At 47.3% G+C, this 27443-nt stretch overlaps 11 protein-coding genes across 11 annotated transcripts; 4 read left to right on the forward strand and 7 right to left on the reverse strand.

The window, feature by feature from the left end:
• Nucleotides 1-664: 664 nt before the first annotated feature.
• BDV38DRAFT_271145 (major facilitator superfamily domain-containing protein) lies at nt 665-2820 on the reverse strand (the record flags this gene model as incomplete). Its single annotated transcript, XM_032057261.1, has 10 exons — nt 665-736; nt 802-992; nt 1069-1372; nt 1424-1587; nt 1637-1809; nt 1855-1953; nt 2001-2074; nt 2121-2320; nt 2377-2470; nt 2521-2820. 10 exons carry the CDS (start codon nt 2818-2820, stop codon nt 665-667), a joined length of 1671 nt encoding a protein of 556 aa, XP_031913604.1.
• Nucleotides 2821-3415: 595 nt separating this feature from the next.
• BDV38DRAFT_292756 (putative poly(ADP)-ribose polymerase PARP) lies at nt 3416-6014 on the reverse strand (the record flags this gene model as incomplete). Its single annotated transcript, XM_032062083.1, has 6 exons — nt 3416-4248; nt 4299-4381; nt 4439-5287; nt 5349-5642; nt 5761-5874; nt 5963-6014. 6 exons carry the CDS (start codon nt 6012-6014, stop codon nt 3679-3681), a joined length of 1962 nt encoding a protein of 653 aa, XP_031913605.1. The 3' UTR covers nt 3416-3678.
• Nucleotides 6015-7513: 1499 nt separating this feature from the next.
• BDV38DRAFT_271147 (glycoside hydrolase superfamily) lies at nt 7514-9574 on the reverse strand (the record flags this gene model as incomplete). Its single annotated transcript, XM_032057262.1, has 5 exons — nt 7514-7750; nt 7805-8087; nt 8140-8603; nt 8639-9190; nt 9551-9574. 5 exons carry the CDS (start codon nt 9572-9574, stop codon nt 7514-7516), a joined length of 1560 nt encoding a protein of 519 aa, XP_031913606.1.
• Nucleotides 9575-11893: 2319 nt separating this feature from the next.
• BDV38DRAFT_292759 (FAD-dependent oxidoreductase) lies at nt 11894-13409 on the reverse strand (the record flags this gene model as incomplete). The annotated part of the gene is made up of 3 exons (XM_032062084.1): nt 12656-13409; nt 12387-12593; nt 11894-12328 (listed from the first exon to the last, which is right to left on the reverse strand). The coding sequence occupies exons 1-3, from the start codon at nt 13340-13342 to the stop codon at nt 11894-11896; spliced, it is 1329 nt and encodes a 442-aa protein (XP_031913607.1). The 5' UTR covers nt 13343-13409.
• Nucleotides 13410-17823: 4414 nt separating this feature from the next.
• BDV38DRAFT_246336 (uncharacterized protein) lies at nt 17824-18432 on the forward strand (the record flags this gene model as incomplete). Its single annotated transcript, XM_032054541.1, has 1 exon — nt 17824-18432. Exon 1 carries the CDS (start codon nt 18169-18171, stop codon nt 18427-18429), a length of 261 nt encoding a protein of 86 aa, XP_031913608.1. The 5' UTR covers nt 17824-18168.
• A 957-nt stretch (nt 18433-19389) lies between these two features.
• On the forward strand, nt 19390-21336 carry rfeD (putative transcription factor RfeD; the record flags this gene model as incomplete). Its single annotated transcript, XM_032057263.1, has 4 exons — nt 19390-19503; nt 19706-19874; nt 19940-20085; nt 20182-21336. The coding sequence occupies 4 exons, from the start codon at nt 19390-19392 to the stop codon at nt 21334-21336; spliced, it is 1584 nt and encodes a 527-aa protein (XP_031913609.1).
• A 252-nt stretch (nt 21337-21588) lies between these two features.
• Nucleotides 21589-23210, reverse strand: BDV38DRAFT_84516 (Lactonase, 7-bladed beta-propeller-domain-containing protein). Its single transcript, XM_032064025.1, has one exon. The coding sequence runs from the start codon at nt 22743-22745 to the stop codon at nt 21840-21842; it is 906 nt and encodes a 301-aa protein (XP_031913610.1). The 5' UTR covers nt 22746-23210; the 3' UTR covers nt 21589-21839.
• Nucleotides 23211-23724: 514 nt separating this feature from the next.
• On the forward strand, nt 23725-24735 carry BDV38DRAFT_84597 (Zn(II)2Cys6 transcription factor domain-containing protein). Its single transcript, XM_032064028.1, has 3 exons — nt 23725-23966; nt 24026-24582; nt 24635-24735. The coding sequence occupies exons 1-3, from the start codon at nt 23910-23912 to the stop codon at nt 24639-24641; spliced, it is 621 nt and encodes a 206-aa protein (XP_031913611.1). The 5' UTR covers nt 23725-23909; the 3' UTR covers nt 24642-24735.
• On the forward strand, nt 24713-25475 carry BDV38DRAFT_84519 (uncharacterized protein). The gene has a single exon (XM_032064026.1). It carries the CDS (start codon nt 24830-24832, stop codon nt 25430-25432), a length of 603 nt encoding a protein of 200 aa, XP_031913612.1. The 5' UTR covers nt 24713-24829; the 3' UTR covers nt 25433-25475.
• Nucleotides 25475-26632, reverse strand: BDV38DRAFT_84557 (flavin-dependent quinone reductase). The gene has a single exon (XM_032064027.1). It carries the CDS (start codon nt 26112-26114, stop codon nt 25518-25520), a length of 597 nt encoding a protein of 198 aa, XP_031913613.1. The 5' UTR covers nt 26115-26632; the 3' UTR covers nt 25475-25517.
• Nucleotides 26589-27241, reverse strand: BDV38DRAFT_246361 (uncharacterized protein; the record flags this gene model as incomplete). Its single annotated transcript, XM_032054542.1, has 1 exon — nt 26589-27241. A coding segment is annotated over exon 1 (167 nt), but the record flags the coding sequence as incomplete, so codon positions are not given.
• Nucleotides 27242-27443: the final 202 nt, after the last annotated feature.

Below are 27443 nucleotides of genomic sequence, written 5' to 3' on the forward strand. Positions count from 1 at the left end.
CTACAGCCTTTTTAACTGTAGTCTGTAGATACTACATTACATCCGATACTAACCCAGACTACGGATTACACTCAATCCACCAACCAGACAATATTCTCTTAGCCAACAAATTACAATCCCTAACCACAGTCTAATCCAAAATTAAGATGATAGAAGTAAGATCTCCCATAAACCAAAACCTCACACAAAAAGACACACAACACACAACCATCTATCTGGAAACCCTCGTTCCCATCCAAGAAATCAAAAACAAAAGGAAGAATGTCGTCTCAAAAGACTTAAGCTCGCATGACCCTAGCAAGGATCGCCAGATCTAACAGCACGAGTCAATTCTCTCTCCAAAGGTCCTCGCTGATCGGCAGGGGAGCCTGGTTTGCCAAGAGGATGTTGGAGGAACATGATCAATGGTATCTAGTTGCGACAAACTAGAAGACTACTCGGAATGAAGACGAGAAGATCTAAGAGGGATGGATGTATTACGCGTTTTATGGGTAAGCGGTGTCTTCTTTTGCTGAGTAGGTATTAGTTCTCAGCGTACTCCATAATTGGGATGAGTTTCCATGATGTGCTGTTCAAGTCGAAGAAATTAATACCGTGTCGTTGAACTAAACTGCAGGCATAATCCCGAGAGATGAAGCAAGTGACTAGTTGGATGCTACTCCCATCAATGCGCAAACCGAAAATCCAACCTCTTACTCCCCGTATCAGTCGTATTATTCAAATAATCCTGTCGTTGCTACAGCATAATTATCAGTAACCTATTAACAATCATATAGAAAATCAAAATGGAAAGATTCTCACCTCCTCAGTCATGCTACTCCACACCCTCTCCCGATGCCGATTCCTCAACACATAGTACACTTTCGTCCCGATGAAGAGCAGAATGCCTAGAATATTCAGGGCGAAGAGGACGGCGTTACCCCGTCGGTATTTCGGCTTGTCGTCTGCTCGGTAGACATTGTTGCCGATGATGTTGCCTAGTTGGACGCACACTGTATCTCAATTAGTATCATATCTACACCTTCTGGTAGAGATTAAGGTCAAAGATAAAAAGTGAACCAAACTCACTATTGTATAGCGCCGCTGAAACAGTCCTGGTGCCTACGTTGTTTGAATTCTTCGATGCCCAACCCACTACTATCGCATGGCAATACGGATAGGAAAGCAACACCGTGACAACTGCGTAAGTCCCCCATGCGTTCTCCATGGTCCCTGGCCAGAAACGCAAAGCTATGACGCAGGGCAGGGTCCAGACACATTGGAGCATGGAGGTTAGGGCGCGCTCGTTGAGATAGCCGCTGAGTCGGGTTAAGGCGAGCAGGAGGATGATGTGGCCTACGCTGTTGGGGATTGTGAGGAGGTTTGTCACAAACTAGTTTCCTTGTGTTAGTTTACCTTCGATAGAAAATGGAAGGGAACGCACCGTGTTAAACCCGAGATCCTTCAGGGTCAGAGTGATGTAGGATTTCACGGGTACCATAGGAGTATAGGCGATAAGACCGATGAGGTAGATGGGCCAGAGATCGTAGTCGCAAAGGGCGTTCCAGAGACGCCTTGGGGTGATTGCCTGGCGGTTATGCATGTCTCCTGCTCTATTGTGAGTTATGTGTCTAGGACTTGCTTGTGGATGGGTTACCTTTTGAGGGATCATCTCGGAGGACGCGGTTGACGACAATGCGGACTTCACGGTCGGTGAACCAGCCCTTTGGACGGAACCATTTCTTTGTCTCGACTGCTGAGGCGGGCATTCGGAAGAATGAGGCCAGTCCGATTAGGAGGGTTATCAAGCCTTCGATGAGGAAGAGCCATCTATCTACGTTAGGATCCGTTATGGATGCAGGGGACGGTACTGACCTCCATCCAGCCCACCCGAGTACTCCCCGCATGTGGAGGATGCCGAATGCCATGAATGATGTGACGATCGTTGTCACCGACAGAGCGGTCCAGAAGATACTATCCCTTGTTAAACACTTCATTGTTGAGCAGGAAAAGGGCTGTACCTCAGTCGAGTCGGGAGTTCTTTGCTAGTATAGAAATAAGATAACCAGAGGACGATGTCCGGAATGAATCCACCCTGTCATCGTGTGAGCCCGGATACGTTGTATGGCAGTAGAACTTACCTCTAGTATCCCTAGCAGTGCCCGTGTCGCATAGAATGAAGACCTCCCCATCAGGCCAGCTTGGCAGGTGGCTACTATAGACCACAGGGAAATCTGCATAGGAATCCATCGATCGGGGCCAATCTTCTTGGATACCAACTGAGAGGGCAGCTCAGCTAAGAGAAATGAAATATAGAATATAGTGTTTCCCGTGTTATAATCTGCATAATGTCTCAATTAGACGGCGATTCTCCTCGAGACTCCACGAGAAACCTACCATTCGAAGAAAGATTCAAGTCGTCCAACAAATTATCAGACACAGCCTGAACCAAATTCCCCCGGTCGACCTGCAACCCAAAGAACATCACACACTACACAAGCATCAGCCACAGCCAAGCAATAAAGCCAGAAAAAGACCTACAGCCCATAAACAAACTCGCCAATCCAGCTTCCTCACCAACGCCCTCTCCTCCTCCGGAGTCCAAGTCAACGTCGGATCGAAAACATGTCGACATTCATACTGCGCCTTCTCATAGATTAACGCATATCGTTCCGCGACCTCCGGATCAGCAAAAGGATTAGTCGCCTGAGAATCCACGGACTCCTCATACGGCTGTGTCTCCACTTGATAGGTGCCCTTAGGATCTGTCGCTGGTTCGGTGTAGTAGCGCCCGTTGTGGTCGTCTACCAACTTCTGGGTAACTCCCTTGTTGGTGGCCATAGTATAGGGGCCAAGCTCTCAAGGCGTGCTCTGGGCATTCTTGTCGTTCTGGGCGGCGGAGGACATTGTTATATGTGGAGTTGTAGACTGGGGAACCATGTCTTAGGGGGGTGGTTTGGCACGCCATATGGAGGTATTGTTGCGTGTAGATAAGATCTGCTGCCGGTTGTTTTTATCTTTCTTGTTTTGTGGCCAGTTACCATTCAGTTAGGGAAATATACTAGCTTATGCCAAGAGGTTTATGCATGTCTCGATGAGATGGGAAGGTGGTTATGTTGCAGGCATCGGGAGATGATTCGGGGGAATACTCTCTGCTGGTCAGTAATTGGTTGTTAATAATTCACAGATGGGTCTATCATGGTTTATAATTAGCTGAAGAATTAATACAGAGTTATTGTACGTCAGGATATCCTTTTTCATACAATGAGAAGACTTTGAGATGGTTGATCCAGTGCCGGAATGGCATCATCCTCCCTCAAGATTCGATCAACTTGGCGTTGGCTTGCGTGACCTTTTGGCACGTTGGCGACATTGGAGTCAGAACTTTAGATTGCATATTGCATTTTGATTTCTGAGCTAATTTGGTAATAAGAATGCTTTCTCTCATCAAGTATCAGGCTATTGTACACACCACTGATATGTGGAAAATAAGAGCAGTCGTTTGTCTATACGACGGCGAAGATAAGCTTAAAGCACGAGCATTGGCAACGAAAAAAAAAAGTTTCTAACCCGAACGCCCCCCCGCTTTCGCTCACTACTAAGAACCAACAGGCAGATTAAAGAGTATAAACTCCCAGACTCCCGCTTGAGAACACCATAAAAGCGAATAAAAGAGACCATTGAAGCACGGCCCAGCAGTTATCTCATGTGCACTTGGAATAAGTATTTCTGGCGGATCTGCGCAACATCGTACACGATGTACTCGTTGTACATCAGTGACTGCGCGTTGGCGCTCTTGGATGAGGCGGAGACATCAGGCATTGTCACCCCTTGAAGCTGTGGATTGACAGCCCCAGCATCCTTCCAAGCTGCCGGGACAGTCCTACCCTTACCGAGAGTCGCAATCTTGCCGTCCTTTTTGGCATCTTCCCCAGCGTTGTAGTTGCTGTGGTCCAACTCCAGCATGGGGTCTCCGAGTTCAACATCGCACAGTAGAAGCAAAGCCATACCACCGCTGTTGTAGGAGCAGCAGTAGTTGGCAGATTTACTGGACATGTCCGCAAAGTAGACACCTTTGCCAAACATGTATCCGCTCACAGGGGCTTCTGGTGGCGCAATGCGCAGACCCTGGCTCAAGATACCACCAAAGTTGGTGCTACGAGATCCATGCCACAACAGGCGGCGGTCGCTGTTCTTGATCTTCCCGTATTGGGAAGAATTAAACCGATCGGTTTCACCATCACGCTCGATGCGGAAGATATTGACGACCTATATTCAATCAGTACTGTGGTATTGCGAGGAAAAGAGGTCAAACTCACGTTGTAACGGATATGATGAGTAGAAGCGCGCGACTGGTTGAGGTAATTTTCCAGCTCAATAAATTCTGTAGAAGAATGGTCCACTATTGCGCGTTAGTAAAATTTGGTCATATAGAAGAGAGGGCGAGCAAAGGACGTACAAGGAGTCATCTCTTGCATCTTGAGGCTCTGGAACTGGCGATCCAGCTGGTGGACTGTGTCGGCGTCCTTCGACTCTTTCATGATCCCGTTTGCAACTTCCATATCTGTCAAGGCCTCGAGAAGTTCAATCTCCTTCTTAATATGCTGGTCAGAATTCAACACGGGAGGTCGATTACGGCCGAACACGTGAGGGATCGTAGTAAAGTATTGGTTGCTGAGGTCCTCTGCAGCTGCATTGTAGGTTGTGCCATATTGAGTGGCTGCCAGATTCGGATCCGCGATGAGCTCGGAGAGTTCCTTCAGCTTCAGGAAACCCTGCCTCAAAGTTCGCTTGCTCAGCTTCCCAAGCGGCAACTTCTTAGCATCGTAATCCATGGAAGCCATTGTAGACAGGAAATGGTTCGGATTGAAAATGAAAGACATAAGATCCTGGACCTGTTCGGGCAATTCGCTCTTCACTTCTGGCTTCTCTTCGTTGTTCTTTTTCGCTGTGCCCTTATCATCATCATCTTCTTCTTCCTCATCAGAGTCTTCTTCGTAGTTGCGTTCGATGAAAGTGTATTTGCCCTTCTTTGGAGGGTCGAGTCTGTCGTCCCATGATAGACCAGACTTGTCCTTAAACTTCTTCTGGAAATGAATTTGTGCCTCGGAAAGACCACCGCTTCCCAAAAGACCATACTGGCCAGTCTCGCCCACTCGACCCCATCGAGTCCAAGTTTTGAATCTAGTCCCGGATCTGTCAACCAAGAGTTGGATGCGGTAGAATTTGTTGGCGTTATTGGCGGAAACAGTCTGGTTGAGAGTAGCATCCCAGATTAGGCCTGCTGGGTCAATGTACACTGCGAAGCCTATCACCAACGTCGTTAGCACCTAGTCTAAGGTACATATAGACAGCAGTGGAATAGTTACCTGAGAGATAACAGCCCTCATCAACAGGAACATTCAAGGTCTTAGAACCCAATTTCTGGGCGTCTTTGGCCTTTTTATTGGAAGTCTCCTCGCTAACCTCGAGCGCTTCTTCGAGTGTACGTTTCTTCTTCTCCTTTTTGTCGCTTTTCTCCTCGTCTTGCTTATCATCTGACTTTGCATCCTTCCTGCTGAGCAAGTAAGGCTTCTCAGGAATTGGCTTTTTCGCGTCTATAGACTCCAGAAGCCAATCGATAGAGACAATATTACAATTGTAGACATTGCAAGCTTGTTTGTCTGTGTTGATTCTGATAAGCCGAGGTGCCAGGGATATTGACGAAGAGACATATGTGGAGTGGGTACAAAACCGACAGAAAAAAAAACAAGGATATGAACGGGTCTGAGAGAAACTTACATTTGGAATTGTTGTTATCCACCTCTCTCTGGGAAGTGATAAAATGTGTGCAATCACCTGTCACAGTAGTGCAGAAGGTTGCACCCTGACCTTCCACGAGTTTTTTCACATCCGCTGCAATCCCAAAATAGCATTGGTTAGCTCTGGTGTTCTCAATGCTCTACAAATTTAGGGGACCTGCCTTGCTTATAGCCAGAAAAACTCCCGGCGACAACGACGACAACGTCCTTGAATAGATTCTTCTTTGGCGGCATGATTCCAAATCAATCCAATGATGGACAATGCGGTGTGAAAGTAGAATACGAGGTGATAGAACCAATTGAGGTAATCAAGCGATAGTGAGGTCGTAGCTTGATGCTTTTTGAGATTGTTGCCAGGGGAGGGAGAAAGACGAATACGATCTAATGTGATAGGAAGATGGCTGGGTTATCAAAGAAATAATAAAAGGGACGCAGGAGAAAAGGGAAGTTGGCGTGATTGAGAGATGACAATGGTAGAGTGAAGAGGATGGGATGTCAATAGAGCCGATACTTATTCAATCTCTAGGGGTCCTACCTCGGACTGGCTGCCTTAGCTAACAGGCCACTAATAGCCGCTGCTGCCTTGTGGTCGACGGATGGGAACGTTGATTGGCTGCGATGACCCCAGGTCTCAGGCACCAGCCCCACAGCGGCTTCGACTGCCTGGAACTTTTCCTAACTCGATCGGGGTCTCTTATCGAGATCGATGAGAACCTAATTAGACTGATTCTTGCCTACGGAGTATGTAACTGGACTTCTCCTAATCCATGATGGTTCTTAGCTTTCCCTTTCCATTCTAGCTTTCGTTGGAGGTTAAGTTACTGTTGGTAGATTTACCTTTTCATGTCCGAGGTATTTTGTACGCTCACGTAGGTGGACTTATAGGTAACTGTTTATTTTCTCGTGTATTCCGAATAGTTATAATTTCAAGCGCAAAATAACCTCTTGAGTAAATAGAAAACGGTGTTGCACCCTGTTGTTCAGACAGAAGTTCGGAACCTTGGACATTCATTAGCCGCCGCTTTGGGCTTTTCCGGTCAGTGCTTCTCCGACGAGCCTGCCATCCTTGGCCTTTGTCTCTATAACGTCGTGAATCCTCAGAGCCACCAATGCCCGGGGGTTTAAGCCCAGCAGCAGGAGACTTCTAGGTGAAGGGTGAATCTCGGGAAAAAAGAAATAAAAAGTAAAAAATAAAAATATAAAAATATAAAATACTCGAATTCAACGCACAATCCTTCAGTGGGCCTGCCCAGCTGCTAGCAAATCTGACAATATTCCTGCGTTTCCGCATGTTTTAGAGAGAACTACCCTGTACATCAGGTAAATAAATAGGTCTAATCACCATAATAAATCTTTCAGCGCATCGTTTATCTTGGATCTTGGAGAAGGTGGTCTCAGTGGATAGAACATTTCGAAACCAGCTATCCCTCACACTCCTGCAATTTCCTGAGGACCATGGGGTGATACACTACTGGACAACCTGCAAGACATTCATGGGAGACGATTCGTGCTATCTAGATACGAACACTTGTACAGTATTATATATAGTATGTGACTCATCACTCTTTACAACCGCTCCACCAAATTGCCGGCATTCACACCCCTCTGGCCTTCATAAAGTCGACCAAATCAAAGAAACTCTTTTTATAGTGACGTTCTTATATAGTGCGATTAACCGTTTACATGCCAAACTGCTGGTCATAATTTCCAAACTCCCAATTGTCAATGAAGGACTACGCATATACCCCTTTAACTGGGACGTGGTCCTCGTGGGTGGCCTTCAGAACTTCGGACATGTATGCTAGGTAATATTGGCCGCGAGGCGAATTGAAAAGCTGATCAGAAAGCTCTTTGGAAGATTCATGATACACAGGAAATCCAAACTCGGTGATGGCTATCGGGACGGGCCAAGTCTGGTAAACGTAATTTATATGCTCGCGAATGAAGGTTGTAGTCGTGTAGACATACGACTGCGATCGATAGCCTATATTTCATCCGTAATCATTCAGAGATGAGGCCTCAACGCACCACGGCTGGAGGGCTGCAGAGGTACTTTGAAGACAGTCTTGAATATTGCTGGTGTTGCCCGAAACTGGAGGGGTCACAACTAAAGGACTGTAAACATCCAGTCCAAGGAAATCTATTGTACCCTTGGAGTGGTTGATGTCCTCAGCAGTGAGGGGATTATAGCTGTCTCCGGTGAAATTCTTGAACAACTCCGGATATTGCTGTCCAAGAACCATCGGGTTAAGATATGAGCCTAATTGAACGGACTTGTAATAATCCGCCGCAAAAATATCGGCTTCGCTCGTTGAATTTGATGGAAATCTGGCCAGTTCCATTCAGGTCGTCCTTGTACCAATGATAGACATCAGCATGTGCTTTAAGAATGTTATAGACTGCTTTAGTGGTGTTGCCAATCTCTGGGGGCTGGCAAAAGGTAAACCACGTCGGAACACGATCGGCATAGTGCGAGAGGACTATTTTCGCGTAGTTGACAAAGGCATCACTGAAAGTATCATTTGAGTATCCCGCTGTCAGATAGCCAAGGCCTTGAAGTCCTGTCTTTGAAAGACCTTTGCCAAGAGCTTGAGGGTCGTCAAAAAGTTGCAACGGAAGATCGAAATGAGTGAGGGTGATCACTGGCACCATCCTCTTTTCAATGATGAAGTTAACCACATCATAATGATCAATAGCCTTTTGGTTCACGGGTGTTCCGGGCATGGCAAAGGGGGGAATGCGAGCCCAGGCAATAGTGAACGAAAAGTGCTTCACACCCATGGCAGCCACCCGTTCAATATCTTGCTTGTAATAGTAATAATGCTCATTGGTGACATAGGCTTTGGGTTCATCATCACCGACAATGGTTCCATGATTGAAGGAGCCTTCCCATCGTCTGCAGCAGTCCCCTCGATCTGGCTAGCAGATGGAGCAACTCCGAACACGAAGTCATTAGGGAATTGATAACAATCAGAGGGTCCAAAATAGTCGCGAGGTGGAAGCACTAACTCGCTACTGGGAATCGATGTAGGGGATACAGTACTGCTATACACGCTAGTCTGGTTGAAATCGACAGGACGAGCTTCTTTCCATTGGGTCTTCCAAGCGGCTTGACCGTACTTGTTCGAGGTGTCGGAGGCGTTCAAGCTCGCACTAGGTTCCCATTTACCCCAGGTGGTATATGTGAGAGATGGCAACAAAGTGGTCAAGGAGTCTGAGGGCGCAGCATAGGTAGTAGAGGATGTAAACGAGGGTACCGACGTGGCATACCTCCCGGTATCGGATGCGCTATACCGGAATTTTCCTGCCACATAAGACGTCGAACTTGTCGGGTGAGTTGAATGGGCTACATTATCCTCTGTCATGCATTGGGGTCGAGCTGTTGCCCCGGTAGTCGTAGTGTAAAGCTGCTGCGAGGCAGCAAGCGAGGCCAATAGCCCAGTCCAAGCAAAATATTACAGAGCGCAATCCAAGAAAAGAATGTACCGAAGGGAATACTGAGTGGGACGATCACTTTGCGCAAGAATCCGATGATATCGATGAACTTTGATTTCCATACACAAAATAATCCTTATACACAAAATAGCGCAATAAGTCAGAGAAGTCCAAACGCGCGAAGCTAGCCAAGGAGCCACTACATAAGAAGCTTTGTTACCTCAAAGGAGGGAATTTCCGGGGTCCCCACATGTAATGTGCCTCTTATTCGACCGTTGGCCTCAGACCTTGGTGAGTCCCCAGTGACCTGAGCTAGAGTCCAGTGATCATCGCACCGAGAAAGCAGAGAAATTCCCCATACAGTGCGGATATACGGGTCCCCCGCTGGGCCCGCGGGGTTCCAAAGGCTGGACTTTCCTGGGTTGTAAGGAACGGACCTGATAAGGCCTAGCGACTATATAGGCCACTACGTATATCGGTTCTAAAGAATGCTGATTGAGGGAACAATCAGACGTTGTGGTCTTTTTACCTTGTTATTTAGCGTACTCTAGAAGCGCTATCCCTAACAAATTGATTATAACGGAAGAACGGTAAGAGTTTAATAGTTTATATTAGGCCAAGTAAGGTCTCTAGAGGGCTTCTAAGCTAATCAGGTAGTGAGTACCTCCTTATACCTAGTTGCTTAGAGTCTATTTAGTTAACTAATTATTACAATGTACTATAACTTAATTCGGAATTTTATACTATAATAGATGTTTAGTAGATAACCTATTGATTTATAGGCTTAGGTTTCGGGTCCAATACCCAAACCCGGCGAGGCCTACCGAACAGTAAAATCTACTAGTGAGCCTGAGCTTGAACGCCCTCATAAAAGCAGCGACAACTGTGATAGGTAAGCTCCAGAAAAAATAGGTCGTACACCTTCCTATACATCTCGTATCTTATGCTACCTCTTCCCTTACCTTCAGTCTGTCATATTTGCTGCGAGTAACTCGCTATAAGGTAAAATCTTTCAAGAAAATGTGTCAATCCCACTTGACCAAAATACCATAACGTGCCTTGAACACTGTCAGGAAGGAAAGGGATCGGAATACAATAGAAAGGAGCGTAACGAATAGAAATTTAAATAGTTCATAGAGATTCCCTTAGTTCAAGACATTGGTAACTGCGGCATCTATTCCTATTCGATTAGATCTAGTCCTTTCATTCAGATATCCATGTTCCTATACAGAGTGAAGTGGAATCAGCTCTCGTAATACCTGAAGTATATTTTATCCACAAAAGATGGGGACAACACCACTACACAGTACACCTTTTCAGTACATAAGAGCCTAGTTTGATTCCATATCACTTCGATTGCTATACAAATCCGAGTAAATCTCATATGAACTGCAGTACGGTCTTTACTCACTACAAGTAGTTTTCTTATTCGTCAGAGCTCAGCAAAATAAGCAACCACAGAGTTCATCTGAAGTAGAGAGAATGCAAAATATAATTAAGTTTATCACAAGATATCTAGAATACCTACTGGCATATGCAGGAATAATGAAAAGCTGAGACCACGATTTGCTGACGTCAATCTCACTTCCAATTCTTCGAAATGCCATACACCACCAAATGCCCAAACCTACAGACCATCAGTCGGAAAAGCGGTGCGGGGAGGAAAAGGGGATCGGAAGTGCCGTCCCCAGGACTTCCGATCGACAAAACATGTCAAACAAGCCAAACCTCAGCAGTCATGTTTGCATTAGAAATGTGGTTGATCGATTGGCCAACGAGCCGCAGCCTTTGAAACTGCGGGTGGGCGATCAATGGCAGGGGAGCCAATTAGATCCATCCAGGACTTGTCGACATCCTTTGCAGTGTTTGGTTCTGCGCAATTAGTGAGGGATCATCTGGTTCTAATGATAGGTACAGAGTAAAAAATGTCTGTTTAAAGAGAGAGGGTGACCAGGATGATCATTGCAATGGTTTTATTGTTGTTCTGGCAGACTTTTCAAGTATCCTTTGCTCTGTGTCTCAATTCACTTGTGCACTTTCAATTAAGAACAATCAATCATGCTCTTCTATGATACAGCACTCCTACCTTATAGCCCGATTGAGTCCTTGTTAAATCCATTTTCCTCCATATGGCGCTGGCTATATCCTACAAGTTCATCGGAGAGTGTATGTGATGAAACGACTGGAACCGAATCAGCCACATCTCTCGCGATACCCATCGCAGTAACACTGAAAGAGGAATAAAGTTCTGGTTTGAACAATGCATCTTAATGTGGAATCGATTGGTACATCGGTAAGTCACTCGACTGGTACTGTAGTTAATTTACTATTGGCTAATATTACAGTCTGTATAGACTCTGATTCTTCTGGAATAAAGTTCATGCCGATTTAGTTTTGTATAATCATTAAAGGGATTTATTTCTAAGCTCGAAGCAATCACAACCAACCAAGGTCTGAAAGAAAAAAATATGCTAAACCCGAAGATCTTGATTATACTTAAAACATTGATGTCACTTGCGCTTTCAAATTTCTTTTAAAACTATATAGCCATGGTTGTATATATATCATAGGATATTTTACGAATAAAGAAAGCTATATACGGGATGATAGGTACATTACCAAATAGTCGCTCTAACAAGACACCAAAAATGCAGGATTAGCAGAAATGATTCCAAGCTCTATATCGACGCCTTGGTCACGCTAGACAGTCTCTTCTCTAAACACTTCGTGGCATCCGCACACATCTGGGGAATGTCCACGTTGGCAATAACACCATTCCGGTAATTGATCGCGTCCTCGATCTTCTTAAAATCACTTCCCACACCTTCAGCTCGCCACTCGTAGCTATCTCCGATAAACCTGCTGCTCTGAACGAGCCATTGGGACCGTTCCCGTCGACTAATATCATACGCAGCAAGAACAGCTTCGAGATCCTTGTGCGTTTGAACCCGCTCATCCGCCAGCAATGTAGCAAGAACGGCAGTGTCTTCGATGCAGAAGCCTGCTCCGGCACCGTGGTGGGGTGATGTAGCGTGTGCAGCATCGCCGGATATCGCGACTCGGCCTTTGTAAAACGTAGGAACCGGGTTTTCTCCAAGATCAAAGATAGCCCACTAGATGTTATTAGTATTTCAGCCACTGGCTTCTGGGTCGAGTAGTGTATAAACCTACCACACTGAGCTCTGCGTCTGTCAACTTCAGCAGGTTAATAACGTTCGGCCCATATCCGGCAAAGTCACGGAGTGCCTCGTCTCGTGTACCTTGTCGCGTTAATCTGGGGTAATCGGCCCATTCGTCCGGAGACGTATGGAAGGCAACAATGTTGAGGGTTTTCCCTTGGTTTACAGGGAAGGTCAACATATGACCACCGGGGCCCATCTGTCACGCCATCAGTATAAGAGCGCACATGGGAGAAAGCATACTAAATGAGGATGTCTTACATGCATACACGAATTGGAAGCTAATTCCTCTCCAACCGCCTCGATCGCTTTTTCCATCGGGACCAGCCCGCGATATGCGTATTTGTGGGTATACGACGGCTTAGCGGAGGGGTGTTCTTCTCCTACAATCACCTGTCGCACCTGCGACTTGATACCGTCACAACCAATAACCAGATCGGCTTCATCTTGCGTTCCATCAGCAAACTTCAACAGGAGTTTCCCGTCTGCCTCCCGCTCGACAATGCTTTCGAGCCGTTTGTGGAATCGCGCGATGTCACCGGGGATCAGTTTAATTAATTCGTCAAGGAAGTGAGCGCGGTGAACGCCAGTTTGGCCTAGGCTGTTGGAGATAGTGAATGCAATATCCTGGCGGCTGGCATTTTTTGCTGTTGTCGAGGTACCCTTGTTGTATCCGTCTAGATAATCGAACCACACTTTTTGTTTCGAAGGCCACAGGTTCTGCGTGCAGACCTTTTCAAATGCTTCGTAGATACCCGCATGGCAAGCTTTCATTGCCTCAACGGCATTTGGGCCGAATGAGACGCCCGCGCCGACTTCACCGAAGGCTTCGGCCTGCTCGTAGATGGTGACTGAGATATTTCGGTGGTACAGGGCGATAGCGAGGGTTAGGCCAGCAATGCCGCCGCCGACGATGGCGACATGGAAATTCTTCCGTTGCGGGGACATTGGGTAGAGTTGCGTGTCTTGAAGTTTTTATGATTTAAGATGTACTTAGGGTGTACTTCAAGAACTCAAACACTCTGAAGGGGATGTTGAGCCAAGAGTCTGCAAAGACGCGAGGCCTCCCCTTTTCTACTATGCATCGCGCACACCGCATTCCATATGGAATAGGCATATCGGAACTTGTCGACGACATCGGCTTTGGGGTAAGGTCCTTCGGATGGTGACGAGACCCGCCTAATCGACCCCCGTGGGGCATCGGCTTGGCAATGGGGTGCGGATTATAGGTTATAAAACTGCCGAGTTACGTGCCGGCGAATCTTAGTTATTAGAGATAGTATTCGTAGTACGGGTTTATCGGAGTTAGCTGGAGGCTCAATATTGGGATCGTGAATTCGTGGGCCTCTGTGGTCGGCTGGTTATAGATATGGTCTTCCGCGATGTAATACCTCACCGGAAGTCCATTTGTAACAAGGTGTGTATACCGATGTGGAAGACTGCCAACTCTTCGGTTTAGCTATGTAGTCGGTGTAAAGACTTGAGGTTCTACCTCTTCCCTCTGCGCATTCTCTTACACCCTCTCCCCCTCTCCTAGAAGGTAGATAGTGCACAGCCTTGTGCTCCTCGCTGAACAGCACTGACTACCAAGGTGACGTGGAGTGTGGAGACGTGGAATGGATCCCACCCGATTATGTAGCTTACGGAGTACAGTGAGAAACGGCTCCCGAGATACAGTATCAGGAACAAAGGCCCGTTTGAGTCTTGATAGAAGCTCCAGTGTAGCTTACCGTTATTTCTGCCAATGAGTGAAGACTATCCAAGTATCCACCGAAAACTATTATGGAAGTTTAGAGACTAAGGATGTATTTACGCAACACCGTTGAGCTTTAAGTGAAACTACCTTTTTAAGGACACCAGGCGACATGGTGAACTTCATACCGTGATGTCCCTTTTGGTGAACTTGACGTAGATCATGGACTTTGGGTCATTCATAGGGTACATCACGAGTGACCCCTAGCGTCGTTATACAATACAACGCAGCCTGACTTCACATAAACCGGAGTTGGCATTGATCCACGTCGAGTCTCCAGGTATGTGACTTGGTCGCATATTCAGCTGACTTTGTTCGGTGCAATTTCCAGCGACGAGTAGAATAGAATGAGGTCATTTGCGCAATGCCCAGAAATGGGGGAAGTCATTCGTAGGTAGATTAACTTTGCGGGGAAGCTGATACTGAGAAATACCTGATGTTGTTCGGAAAGAGTACGACGGCGAAATCCACCACTACCTGAATCGTTCCCGGCTTTTCACGACTCATGCTGAGTATTGATGCCTAAATGGCAAGGCTTGAATCTTGAATACACTAGTCGGCAAAATATTGGGAACCGTTGAAACCGGAGAGGAGGCAATCGGTGAACATCCGGTCAAGCAAAGACATTATCCGACTCCAATTGATTCTCGGTGTGAATTGGTCCGTGTTGATGTATGGTGGGGTTTCCAAGTTCGATGTCATAGGGAACGAGTTACTATATCTGGAGTAGGGATTCATAATTACTCCTCTTACAGAACTAAATTTGGAGAAGAGTAGATAAGTATGTACTATGTAGTGATATCCAGCGTAGCTCCTGTGGGGTCTCAATCTAAGCAGTCTTGTTAGTCAGGATTCGATAACGGACCATTGTACTATCTATAGATACAGGGCACATCTAAGACTCTGCATCCTGTACGATGTACTTCAGGTTTTTTTGCAGGATGAGTACCAATGTTCGCGATTCTGCGATCTATTCTGATCAAATGCCCAAGAACCCCCCCTTTGTGTGAAGCCTCTGTATCGGTACTACATCTTGGAACCGGCTAACAAGTGCCGAGCAAAAGAAAGAGAAAAAAAAAAAAAGAAGAAAAAGAAAAAAACCACAATTTCAGTGGGGGAATTTTCACTCAGGCCGCGTTTTACTTCTCTTTCCATTGGTTACCATGTATCACTCATGCCCCCATATCCACCAATCATAATGCTTTTATTGCATGCAATGTGCTCGAAAGGGAAATTAACTGCAGTGGCCCATGACCCATTGCAAAAACCCAAAAACGAATAAAAAAAGAGAGAAGAGAAGAAGAGACGCAGGCAGCTTCACGCCCCATGCAGGTGTCCTCGCCCGGACTTTGGCTGCCGTGCAGGTTGCATGATGAGACATTACTATTATCAGTACTAATCGTCGTTCCTGGTGTGGGAAGAGTAATCAAGAAATCATTCTGCGAGATGTTCTTTTTTGCATTGAGCAGAATGTAAGGAAGCTAAAAAGGATCATGTTTTGGGGGAAAAAAAAAAAAAAAAGGTCTGTTTTTCTCGATTTCGTTCTTTGTGTGTATAATATCGAGAGTCGTAGTATCCAGCAAAGATGTCTGGATATTCCATGCTCGAGGTCGAAACTAGGCGGAATGGTTGCCTGCTAATTATGGACTTGGGATCCACCTGATAGGTACTTGTACGAATGTCAACCTCTCATTTGATGAGAAAAATTTTCAATCGGTCAGCCATGTGGGTATAGTATGAAACTTTACATTTTCCAGAACAATCATAATCCTTGTCCCTTAGGGCAATAGTTAAGGTACGACGTACAGAGTACCTATAGGCTAGTACACAGTGGTATGGATGTCCTCCAGCCTTCCGAGGAAGTCGTCCGAATAGAATACCTCAATTGGTACGGCTAGTGCATCCTTTCAGGACGTCTGTACCGTCCGTACTCCGTACTTGTTCCTATCCGGGGCAATGCATAGTATGTATGTAAATCAACAATCAGGCTACACTTTTGAAGGTCACCGCATGTTTCAGTGCACTAAGAAGGAAATGCTCTCAGGTAGGGGTCAACCTCCAAGTTTACTGAAGATCCAAAACTCACGGACGGGAATATACGGCGTCTTCTTCGCTTAAATAAATTGGGCACCAACCCCTCTATTCCGTGTGGAAGAATAGTGTGCGTTCAGGAGGACACTAGCCGTTGAGGGTGATGGAGAACTTATTGATTGATTAGGACTTTGAAGGTGGACGTCCTCTCCGAGGTCCCTTGTGCTGTTTCTGTGCCACTTCGAACCCATGGAATATCATCTACGTCTCATCCTTCTAAGGCAAAAAAAACTCTTCGCCACGTTCTCGAAGCATCAATGGAAGCCAAAGATAAAAATAAAAGACTTTTGCAAAAATGTTTCACTTGTTTTATTTTTTATTTGGTATTTTGTATTTTTATTTATTTTTCTTTTCTTTTTTTTTTTTTTCTTCCCCTAAGGGCTCCTGTTTCAACACCGGCCCCACTCGGACGGGAATAAGGAACTGGAGTGGCGGCGCCGCTACTTTGGCTAAGCTGGAATGTCGCCACCGAGTTAAACCTGATCGGTGATAGTCGGACGGAGCACCAGAAAACTTGTGAAAGCTCGAGCTTTGAGCTCTGGGCCGGGTTGCATGGGAAGCTCAACATTCGGAGCTGGGGAGAGCTGGAGAGGTGTGGGAGGGGTCAGGAGGGGTAGGTTGCACATGGTCGCTTTTAGCGCTACTTCGTATCATGGCCGATTTACTAGTAGTAAGCCATCCTTAAAAACCCTGGTTGAACTAGTCATAAAGTATCATCCGATATACTCAAATTCATTTCATTAGATAAGTTTGGTCATCGTCTGAGAATTTCCATTACTCGAGATGTGATCATGTTCTCGAGGGATTGAAACTTGGCAAAAATCCCCCTTATGCTTACCTGCAGCTGTCGCAAACCTCCAGAGAGGGGAAGCGGTCCCACCGGCGTTTCCGAAAGGCTGGTCACTGATACTGTACGGGGGTACTGTAAGTCTGGAGGTATGTACGATACGGTAATGGTGACCTCTGTTCAACTCCCACATGCCATATGTTCCATGTCCCAGGGACAAGTTGCGGAATTACCTCAAGTTACGTGAGTGGAGGATGCAATACCCTTGGGTGCGAAATAATCCGAAGTCAGAATATTGCCTCGTATAGTAGAGTTGAGCCCTTTACAAGGATGATCATCACTTGCCCGAATGGTTTGGAGCAATGAATTTCTCGGGGAGTTCAGATAGAGGCACACCCCTCCCAAGAACATTTCTTACCGTACGGTCATGTCACCCGAGGTAAAATGGATTCATTCTACACTAAAGTTTTGAGTCGCAAGTGGGAGTGTCATTGATTTTTTGATTGCTATGTACTACGCCGTACTACGATTTGTACTTACGTCTACTCGTAGACAGTGTCTTCTATGCATATCAGGAATGACTGAAAAATGTATGAGATCATATCATATCATCGATCATATTATCAAACTCTTCTCGATTGGGGGAATGCAGCTTCGGGAGGCTATTTTACAATAAAACGAGAGCATACCAAAAATGAACCATGTCTCTGGCGGTTATGCCGGCGATCCAAATCTTTTTTTTTTCTTTTTTTTTTGTTTTTCGTTTTCTTTTTCTTTTTCTTTTCCCTTTTTTTCATTTTTTCCCTTTTCTGTTTCTAACTCGTAATACCGGGTTGACTTCTTATTGATGAAGGTTCCAATGTACAGGAGGGCTCATGTTGTACCACGCGATAAAGCCCCCAAGGGATAATCGTATCGGTCAAGGGATATGCTTATCGGCCAGGTGCTACGGTGGTAGCTATCGACCCTGCTCCTCTTACTCAGATGCGATATTATAAGCTTAGGTTTTAACACCCACCGAATCATGTACTCCGTACATGATGTATCAATACCAACGTACAATAGGTGTTCGCAATCGGACGACGAACCAACATAGGAAGAACAACTAGGTAGTAGTAACTTTTTGTCACTTTCCCTGGTACGATGTGGTATTTACCATGTCACAAACCTTGGTTGTGCAGTCTGGGTTTTATTCCCCATGAATGGAGCTTTTTATGTTTTATGACCCGGAAGCCTTTCTATATTATGTTTCCCTTGATGTATCTGTATGCGACAGGCAAGTCTTTTGATGGAAAAACCGCACCGCATCGTCGATTCACTATGAACGATCATTCCTTTGTTCGTTCTTGGTCCTTTCTCGGGGTTGAACCTTTCAGGCTTTCAACCCATTTGCCTCCTGCATAACCGGTTGTGAGGCCACGCGGTCGGCGGTTCCCGGGGGCTGAGGGCCCTCATCCCTTAGGGGTTTAGTGAGGTATCCATACCCAGTAATTAATCAAATTTACACACAATACCACTGAGGGACCATTGAAAGCAAAGGAGCTAAGTTGCGGTATCTGCTGCTGCTTTTGCCCACCCACACGAGATACTCGAGACTTTTTGTCTGTTTTGCGTCCTATATTTGTCTTGGAATTTCTCCTTTTCTTTCCCTTCTTCTCTCTCGCTTTTCTTCTTTTTTTTGTCCCTCTTCGATTTCCTTGCTTGGTTTGTCCTTGCGTCTTCTCTTATTGTTCTTCTTCATAGTCCTATTTTTTTGTTTGTCATCCCCCATCTACGGGCTGTCACCGTGGGCTATAAATTACATTCTCCGTCTTTACAACTCCGTACCGGCACTCACTAAGCTCCAGAGAGAGTATTGAGTTACCCACTAACAGTACGTTAGTGACTACCACTAACTGACCTTAGCTTCCCTTTCCCCTCTCCCTTGACTGCTGCAGCGACCTTTAACTTAGTACTCGACGACCTACGACTACCTACGGTCTCTTCGCAAGGCACTGGAGAATTGCACTATTACTCATTCCTCTATCCCCACAAGCCCTATAGATCTCTTTGTATCTTTTCCTTCTTTTCTCTCTCCTCAACTTCAATTCATTCCACCACTTTGATCACTTTCCTCCACCGAGTCTCCATAACCCCTCTACCCCTCCATAGATTGCATGCCATTTTTTTTTAACCATCGCGGATCATTTTGATTTCCTTTGATGGAGCATGTGCTAGTCGGTTGGGCTCTGCTGGTTGAATTGAAACGTCTCATTTGATCGATTTATGGGATTATCTCCCTTTCATACATTAGCACCTGAGTTGTTCGCCTCCCTTCCCCCCCCGTCCACTCACCCCGCCGCCAAAGACGGATTCATGCAGACCATGCCGCCTCGAGCGTCTTTGACTAGTTCTTTTTCTGTCACCGACGCCAATAATGAGGTCGTCTGTCCCTTGAAGAATAATGACGGCTCCAATTGTCGGAAAAGATGCCTCGGAGTGAGTATTTCCCCCATCTTTTCTTTGTGTGTCGGCCGATCGATCGGAGCCCCACTTCTACTAGCAACACCCGCTATCGCAGCTGTACGACGCTTTTATCGTGCGAAAAGACCAGCATTCCATGTTTATCTGAGCTTATTACCCTATCCGCCCGTTTTGAAATGTATAAGTTCATATCTAACGTTGCTATGCGCCCCTACAGGAGAAACGCTATCGCTCCATGCAGGAGCATATCCGTCGGGCGCATCCGAATAACTACATTCCGAAGCTTCCGGCCACCGAAGAGAGCTTTATCTTAATGGTTACAACCCCTCCGGAACAACGAGCTCACATATCTCCGCCAAATCAGGTGCAATCTCGCCGTCGCAATGGTTAGTGGCCCGGGGGTAATGACTTCTAAAAGCCTGGGTAGAGAAGCTAACTCGCTTAGATGTAGCCGATCGAGATATATATGTCGCGGACGCCAGCTCACCCGCAACCCCACGGGGCATCGATGAAGCTCACCCTGCTGCCGCAACTGCTGCTGTCGCATTGGCCCAATTGCATCATAATCGATTAGCCTCGGACTGGGATACCGATATGGTATGTAGGCCGAATTGTTTTGTTCCTCAATGATTTATTTTTTTTTCTCTCCCTGCATCTTTTCTTCCGCGGGAGATAGGCTAATAATCTTTCAAGGAAACCCACTCTGATAACGATATCGGACGAGATCGCATGCGTTCTTCTATCGAGTTGCCCTCCCTGCGCGACCATTTCAAACAGGAATCATTACCGCCCTTTTCCCCACGTCCACGAGAGCTTCTACCATCGATCCTCAATCACTCGCCTCCTGGTCGCTCATCAACCCTTCCCCCCATCCAGAGAAGGGACAAGTTGCCTCGTCCACGCAAGTCCTCCATATCAGCGGCACGGAAACCTAAACATGAGCGGGTCAAGTCAAAGGAATATGGCCGGCGCCCTAGCCTGGGCGATCGCAAAGCACTATCTGCGGAACCGCAGACGGCAGCGTGGGCTCAAGGCAAGCGCTGGGAGGATCTGATTGAGGCGGCTACGTCGGCTACGGAGGCAGATGATGACCGACAGTCAGAGGTGAGTTCGCTATCAGATACCGAGGAACGACGAGTTCACCCGTTGTCTCTTCGCGAACAGCTTTTAACTGTTCCGTCCCAGGTCGGTCGGTCACCGACCCTTGCACCTCTGATTTCGAACATCACCTCTGCTCCTTCTGCCCCCGGGAATCGGTCATCACTCCCTCCTGCTTTCCAGTCGGGGGGCGCACTGCCCCCACCCAATTCCCATCGCCCATTTCCACCACATTCTTTTGGTGCTTCCTCCTTGCATCAGTCCTTGACTCCCCCGCCGTATGAAACAGCCCGCAACCGTGACAGTGACTTGGAGCCTTTCCCGTCCATTGAGTCTTCTTTAGACTCGGCATCGACTGCATCCGGGAAGAATTTTGCATTCTCGGGCCATCTTGGACCGTTGGCGAGACCCGATTCCAGCCCTGGTTTGAGCCTCTTCCCTCGCCAGCACCATCGCTTCTCCAACCCAACTCCAGCATCGTTTCGGCAAAAGGAGGTCCAGGTCTATTGCGCTAGCTGTCATCGGCCCTGGGCGCTAAGCGAATGTTATGCCTGCACAGAATGCATTTGCGGGGTATGCCGGGAGTGTGTAGGAATGTACATCAGCAGCCCCACTGCATCCTTTCGGAATGTGACGTCGAGTCCAGGTAGCGCCATGTCACACGGTCCGACGAGCTATCCTCCCCGGGGTTGTCCGCGGTGTCGTACCATGGGAAGCAAGTGGAAGGCGTTCCAACTTGAATTTAAGTGAGCCATCAGGGCCGAGGTTTTCAACGGGTTGAAATTTACGCTGCAGAATCATGTTTTACGGATGTTACGATTAATGTTGAGGGTCACGGTTACTCAAAAGGATTACGCTTCAATGATGACATCTACGCTGGCGACAATACACGCGTCCACGAGCCCCCGTCTATCTGAGGACGAACTTTTCCAGGGCTGGACTTACCGTACATGCCACGCACGATAGGATGATTGAAAAGCTGGGCTTTTTTTCTTTTTTCAGTTTCGTTTTTGTTTGAATTTGCAAATTTGGTGTGGTTGTGTTTATAACATCGCTGGGCGGTCTATATACACTTACGGTGGCATTTTGGTGTTCTGTTACACTCTGTATTTGAATGAGTCGCAAGATCTGCATTTGGAATGATATTCAAAGACATACATCAAGACATATGAGGCTGACAGGCGCGTTTTCTATCCGGAAGTACGAATGGTCAAGATATCATGTATACCATACACGTATCCAATTACAGGCATCTACTCGTACCACACGATGCTACTCAAGCCACCCCAGGATCCCTCGGCAGGCGCCTCGCCAACCAGCAGAGAGGCGACTTCATTGAGCAGCTTTCCAGTCTGTGGGTCCCTCTTGATGATGACTACCGTGGACGAATCTTGATTACCCACCGCGACCAGATCCCCCTTCTTGTTGATCACGAAGCTGCGCGGGGTCTTGCCACCGGACGAAAACAGGTCGTCGTCGGTTACCGTCTTCTGGCCGGGTTTCAACGTCACCAGGGAGTCATTTCCATCAAATTGACCATCCTTGCGGACCGAGATATGTAGAGTCGGCCCCGCTGCCCGGATTTCACCTAATGTCGTTTGATTCGAGGGAAAGTTTGAGCCGGGGTAAGGGCGGAAGCACGCCGACAAGGGCTTGAACACGGGGCACCCGTTCTTCACATATGACACATCGAACGAACACACATCGCCGCGGAGTTCTTCCACGGTATACAACGTCGTCTTTTCTCCGTGGCGCCTCGTGGGCCGCTCCCTATGCGGGCTTCTGGCCAGCCGTGCGTGGTGACCTTCACTCGAGGTCACAAACACTCCATGACGCGGCCCGCTTCCCTTATCATAGTAGATCGTCGAATTGGATCCGCACTTGTTCAGTTTCCCCGACTCCTGGTCAATGGCAAACACGTGCATCACATCGGATCCCAAATCTGGTGACAGGAGGAACGATCCAGTGGGGTCGAGAAGCACCTGATGCGGTTGCGACTTGGGCTGTTTTTCGGTGACATTTGTGGGCTGGGGCAACTTCACCACGTCGAAGGGTGCCGGTTTTCCTTTGTCTGCGAAGGGGATGTTGAAGAGTGAGATGGAGGAGTTGCCACTATGTTCCGTGGTCAGTATTGAATGCAGCATCACAGGATCGAACATACTAATGCGCTATCGCGAGGAACTGGTTGTCCTTTCCGTACAGGACACTATCGACACCGCCCGGAGGTGTCTCTACCGTCACGGACTTGACGAACCTCCCGTCCTTCTCGACCTGCAAGGCGGTCAATGCTCCGGGCGTTCCTTCACCAACGCACCATAGGAGCCCGCGGGCAGAGTCGACTGTCAGTGCACTCGTTGAGCCGGCACCGCCGCATGTAGTCTCGTTGTAGCTCTTCGTGAGCGAGAACGTATCGCCTTCCCCCTCCAAGTTGAGAGCGTAGACGTTGCCATCGTAGTGGGTTGCAAAGAGTCTTGCAGCGGTGGAAAGAGAGGGCAGCGCCAGGGAGAGCGCTAAGGCAGACTGCAAGAACATTTTCCAAATGAACGTCAATCGACCAGTCCAGACCGGTCTCAGCTGGGTAGAATCGAAGATGCAAGAGAGTGTGTTTTGTTGCTTGCGACTTTGAAAAAATTTCGAAGGGTATGGGGAAAACATTGACTGATCTGCACGGGCGCGAAGCGACATAAATACTACTTGCTCAGCCTTGCAGAAGTGCAGGAAGCCTCAGCCCTCTCTCACGGTTGGTTCACCCTGTGGCTTTGATTTGTCCAGCGTTGCACAGGAACAAGTAGAGGTGGAGCGACTGGCGCTTTGTCCGGCATGGATCTGCATTGTCCGGTGGTGGACTTGAAACACCTCTAGGGTCTTGGGTCGTATAGAACGAGCAACTGGCCATTGCCCCAATGCCTTTAATCTCATTCTTTTACGCTTTGACGGGTATTGTTCGAGCATTAATAAAGGGAATTGAAAGGGTGATGAAAGATTTACCTACAATTTCAAGGATCCACTTTTAGCCGCCGAAAGGGTCTCATCAGTTTGATGCCTGAGGTATAAATAAATTCACAACATCTCCCCATCCCCTTCAATCCTCATCCATCCATAGCCCTAAGGCAGGCTGTTTCCAAAGGAAGACACAATGACTCCGCCCCCGCCATTCTAAAATAGGGATATGAGCAGTCTGGCTTGGTACACTCGGCTGACACCATATGGCTTGAACTGATCTTAGTCAGCACAAAGGGACCCCAGCCTTGCAAAGTGATTGATCGATAACTCAGATTAAGGCCAGCCATCCACCGGCTCGGTTGGGCCTCCTGTTTCAAGCCATGGTGGGAGTTCCCCACAGCACCGGCTGTGAAAGCTGTCGGAAGCGCAAGAAGAAAGTAAGGGCCACTGATAGGACACTGGAGAAAAGGAAAAGCAGTGATTAACCTTCCGCTAGTGCGACAACAGGGCACCCGCATGCACGGCCTGTGTCGCCTCGGGGCGCATTTGCCCAGGATATCAAAAAAAGTATAAATTTATCAATGAAAACGCATCTCTCCTGGCTCATTATCGCAAGAAGAAGTACCTCCTAGAAGAAATTGGTGCTGACCCGGATGAGACTGTGGCTTTATCGAGATCCACGAGGAATCACATTTACCACACCGTTTACTCTTCCAACTGGATACGCTGGCCCTTGGTTTCTGACCGGGATCATGATAGCGCCAATTTAGTTTATATTCTGCAGGATCCCACGAGTCAGATGGTCTTCCCCTTGAGATCACATGGGGGTTTTTATCAGTATATTCCAAGTCGATTGGGGCGAAATATAGCTCTGGACTCTGCCGTTGCTTGTCTTTGTACTGTGTATGCGAATCTCGTGGCGGCTAAAGGGACTATTTCGAAAGATGCTTGGCGCAAATATGCCCGGAGCATTGGGGCGCTACGCTTGTGCCTGGATGATCCCGATCGTTGCTTCCAATCGGAGACTATCTGTGCTTCGATTGTATTGCAGATGTGCGAGGTATGATCTTGGACCCTTTCGCTGAGCTAGACTAATATGTGACAGCTCTTGACAAATGCCGATAATGGTCGGTGGAACCAGTTGACGCATGGGACTAAGGCTCTCATTCAGAATTGTGGCATACGTCGGTTTCAGGAGCCGTTTGAGCGCGCGATGTTAGAATCACAACGGGCGTTTTTCGTATGGCTATCGATGCATCATTGGAGCTTACATGCTGACAAGTGGTAGATCGTTCAGGATATGAACTTGCGACAGCCGTGCTTTCTGGCACAGCCTGCTTGGCGGGAGTTCCTGCGGGATACGGAAGATACTACATCGGCACCTGCAAGTCGGGCGTCTGTTCTACGATCGCAGCTTTGCGACTGGCTAGTGGATGTTCCTCTGCTTCTTGAGAAAGTTTCGGGTATCCAGCATAGTGGAGGCTACGGGGCGAAGCTGGAGAGACTTGTGCAACGAGTCATGATCATACATGGCCAAATAGAAGGATGGTACCTCACCGAAGTGGTGCCGGCTGTTCCGTATGTTCAACAACACGGGGACAATAGTGCACCACTTTGCCCGTCGGCTGAGTATTCGCAGCCCCTCATGGGTGTACTGGATTGTGTGGTAAACTCTACGCTCATTGCCCTGGAAGATGCCATCTCCACCGCCGTGTCCCTGTTATCCGAGTCGGATGGTTCCCATAAACCCATCGACTACTCTAACACAATTTGGAAACGACAGCAGACTATCTTCAATGCTCTTGAATATGTCCGGGGATACTCCCCAGTGGCTGCCAAGCCCCTAGAATTCGGTTTACAGCAGCTACGATCACTCAGAGCAGATCAAAAAGGCATCTATTGAACGAAGACTTTACCAAACAGAATGATAACACTAACACTCAAACACACTATCGAAATTAACCCTTATACATCGGACTATAAGCCTTTCAAGCTTCGGCTAACAACAACTTCACTATCTCCCGAAAACCCTCCACCACCTCCTTCCTCTCCTCTTCCCAGAAAGACCAATCCAACTCCCGCCCCTCCGCAGCATCCATCAAGATCTCTCTACTGGGAAAGGTCAACCCCACCGTCCGCTCAAGAGGCCTCATCCGAATCCCACACAAAACCTGCTTCAACTGCTCCGCCGCCTTCCCGCCCCCATGTCCGCCATAACTGACAATCATGGCGGGCTTCCCATTCCATTCGTGATACAGGTAGTCAATCGCATTTTTAATACTAGCGGGATACCCCCAGTTGTACTGTGGAGTCACGAACACAAACGCTGCATGGGAAGCGATCTCTTTGGACCATTTCCGCGTATGCGGATGGAGATATTGGTCTGATGAATGGATCTGGGACGGGATGCCGGGTTCGTTATACAGGGGAAGATTCCACTCTGCCAGATCAATCAGGGATAGTGTGACTGCATTTGTGCGGACGCTGTCGGTAGCTTGGAGATCCTTTAGAATGGTAGTTCCGATATGGCGACCGGCGCGGGGAGTGCGCTGGCTGCAGATGATGAGGCCGATTTTAGGGGTCATTTTTGCCAGAAAGAGTGAGTCGGAGTAAATAATGGAAGAGAAGAAGGTTACGCAGGGAACAGGGTCTGTGAAAACTTTTGCATTCTGGGACAGGCAGGGGGGAATTTATAGCTTGTCTACGGTGTAAGTCCGTGATGGGTTCATATCCTAATCAGGCAAGAAAGCTAAAATGTAGGGGTTGATGTTGCGCGCCAATGAGGATTGGCCTGGTGGGTCAGCGATATTCTTAGGCATGGCGTCTACATTAAGAATTAACAAATACTATGCCCTACTACGATAGGGGTATATTAAGAAGTTTTGGATCCAATCATCGCACCAACTTCTAGTTATGTTTCTCCAAGACTATTAGTATATTATATCTAGGTTGGGTAAGGAATTTTATATCTTAATCTAACCGAGGTCAGTTAGGTTAAGTTATGGCTAAGTGACGGTCTAGTGGCGCCTTATTATTGCTCTGCCCCGCACACATAAATGCAGGATTTCATGAAGCCATAACTAGAGTGTCACATATCATTTTATCTTCTGTACCGGCTGCGGTTTATTTTTATTTATTTTTTTTTTATTTTTTTGTTTACCATTCACGACAGTCGGGAGTCAGAGTGGGTATTCACGCTGGCTATCTATCTTTTAAGGTCACTGTGGATCTTTGCGCTAAGACGAACGTTGAAAACAGGACTCAACCCGGCAGATGGTTTTCTGGGGTGAGAATCGAAAGCAACTGAGCAACCATGTCTTTACATGTAAATGCAAAGACTTGGATCCTATCGGTTTACTTACCGGCACAAAATCTTATCCCAGAGAAATAGTATGCCTCGGAACCATAGGTGACCTGAGGCGGAACTTGGACTGTTCTTTTTGCCAATTGTTTGTCCAGGCAATGGAATTGAGCAGCCACAAGGATGATGAAAAGCCAGATACAGCAGAGGTATATTGCAAGCATAGCACCAACACTACTTACCTCTTTCTGTTCACTAGTAGGGGGCTAGGTGGTATAATAGACCTTTCTCGCCAAGACGCCATCCAAGCGAAATCAGAGTTGGCCTACCCTGGCGTCGGAAGTAGTCTGAGTGATCTGAATGATGACCCAGGAGACCACTGTGCGGTTAGGCAAGGCCGGGTTGATGCCGCCCTGATCTGTTCATGGATCGACTGCTGTATACGTGATCATGGACAATACTGTTGTCCACCTACCATGAGGAAGGTCCGGACCTGTATGGGAGAGTTACCCACATATTTGGCGCGCGGGATGACCCGAAGGATACTGCATCTAATGCTCGTCGATGTCCTCGAGGAGCGGCTAGTTGAGCATTCTGTGTCAGAAACACCAGA

This window comes from Aspergillus pseudotamarii (genome assembly GCF_009193445.1).
Source record: "Aspergillus pseudotamarii strain CBS 117625 unplaced genomic scaffold BDV38scaffold_26, whole genome shotgun sequence".
Classification (NCBI taxonomy): domain Eukaryota; kingdom Fungi; phylum Ascomycota; class Eurotiomycetes; order Eurotiales; family Aspergillaceae; genus Aspergillus; species Aspergillus pseudotamarii.

Coding starts and splice junctions, on each gene's coding strand:
- BDV38DRAFT_84516 (XM_032064025.1), bottom strand. CDS start 22,745: ATGTTCGATCCTGTGATGCTGCATTCAATACTGACCACGGAACATAGT.
- BDV38DRAFT_84597 (XM_032064028.1), top strand. CDS start 23,910: ATGGTGGGAGTTCCCCACAGCACCGGCTGTGAAAGCTGTCGGAAGCGC. Junction 23,967..24,025: donor GTCGGAAGCGCAAGAAGAAA/GTAAGGGCCACT, acceptor ACCTTCCGCTAG/TGCGACAACAGGGCACCCGC.
- BDV38DRAFT_84519 (XM_032064026.1), top strand. CDS start 24,830: ATGAACTTGCGACAGCCGTGCTTTCTGGCACAGCCTGCTTGGCGGGAG.
- BDV38DRAFT_84557 (XM_032064027.1), bottom strand. CDS start 26,114: ATGACCCCTAAAATCGGCCTCATCATCTGCAGCCAGCGCACTCCCCGC.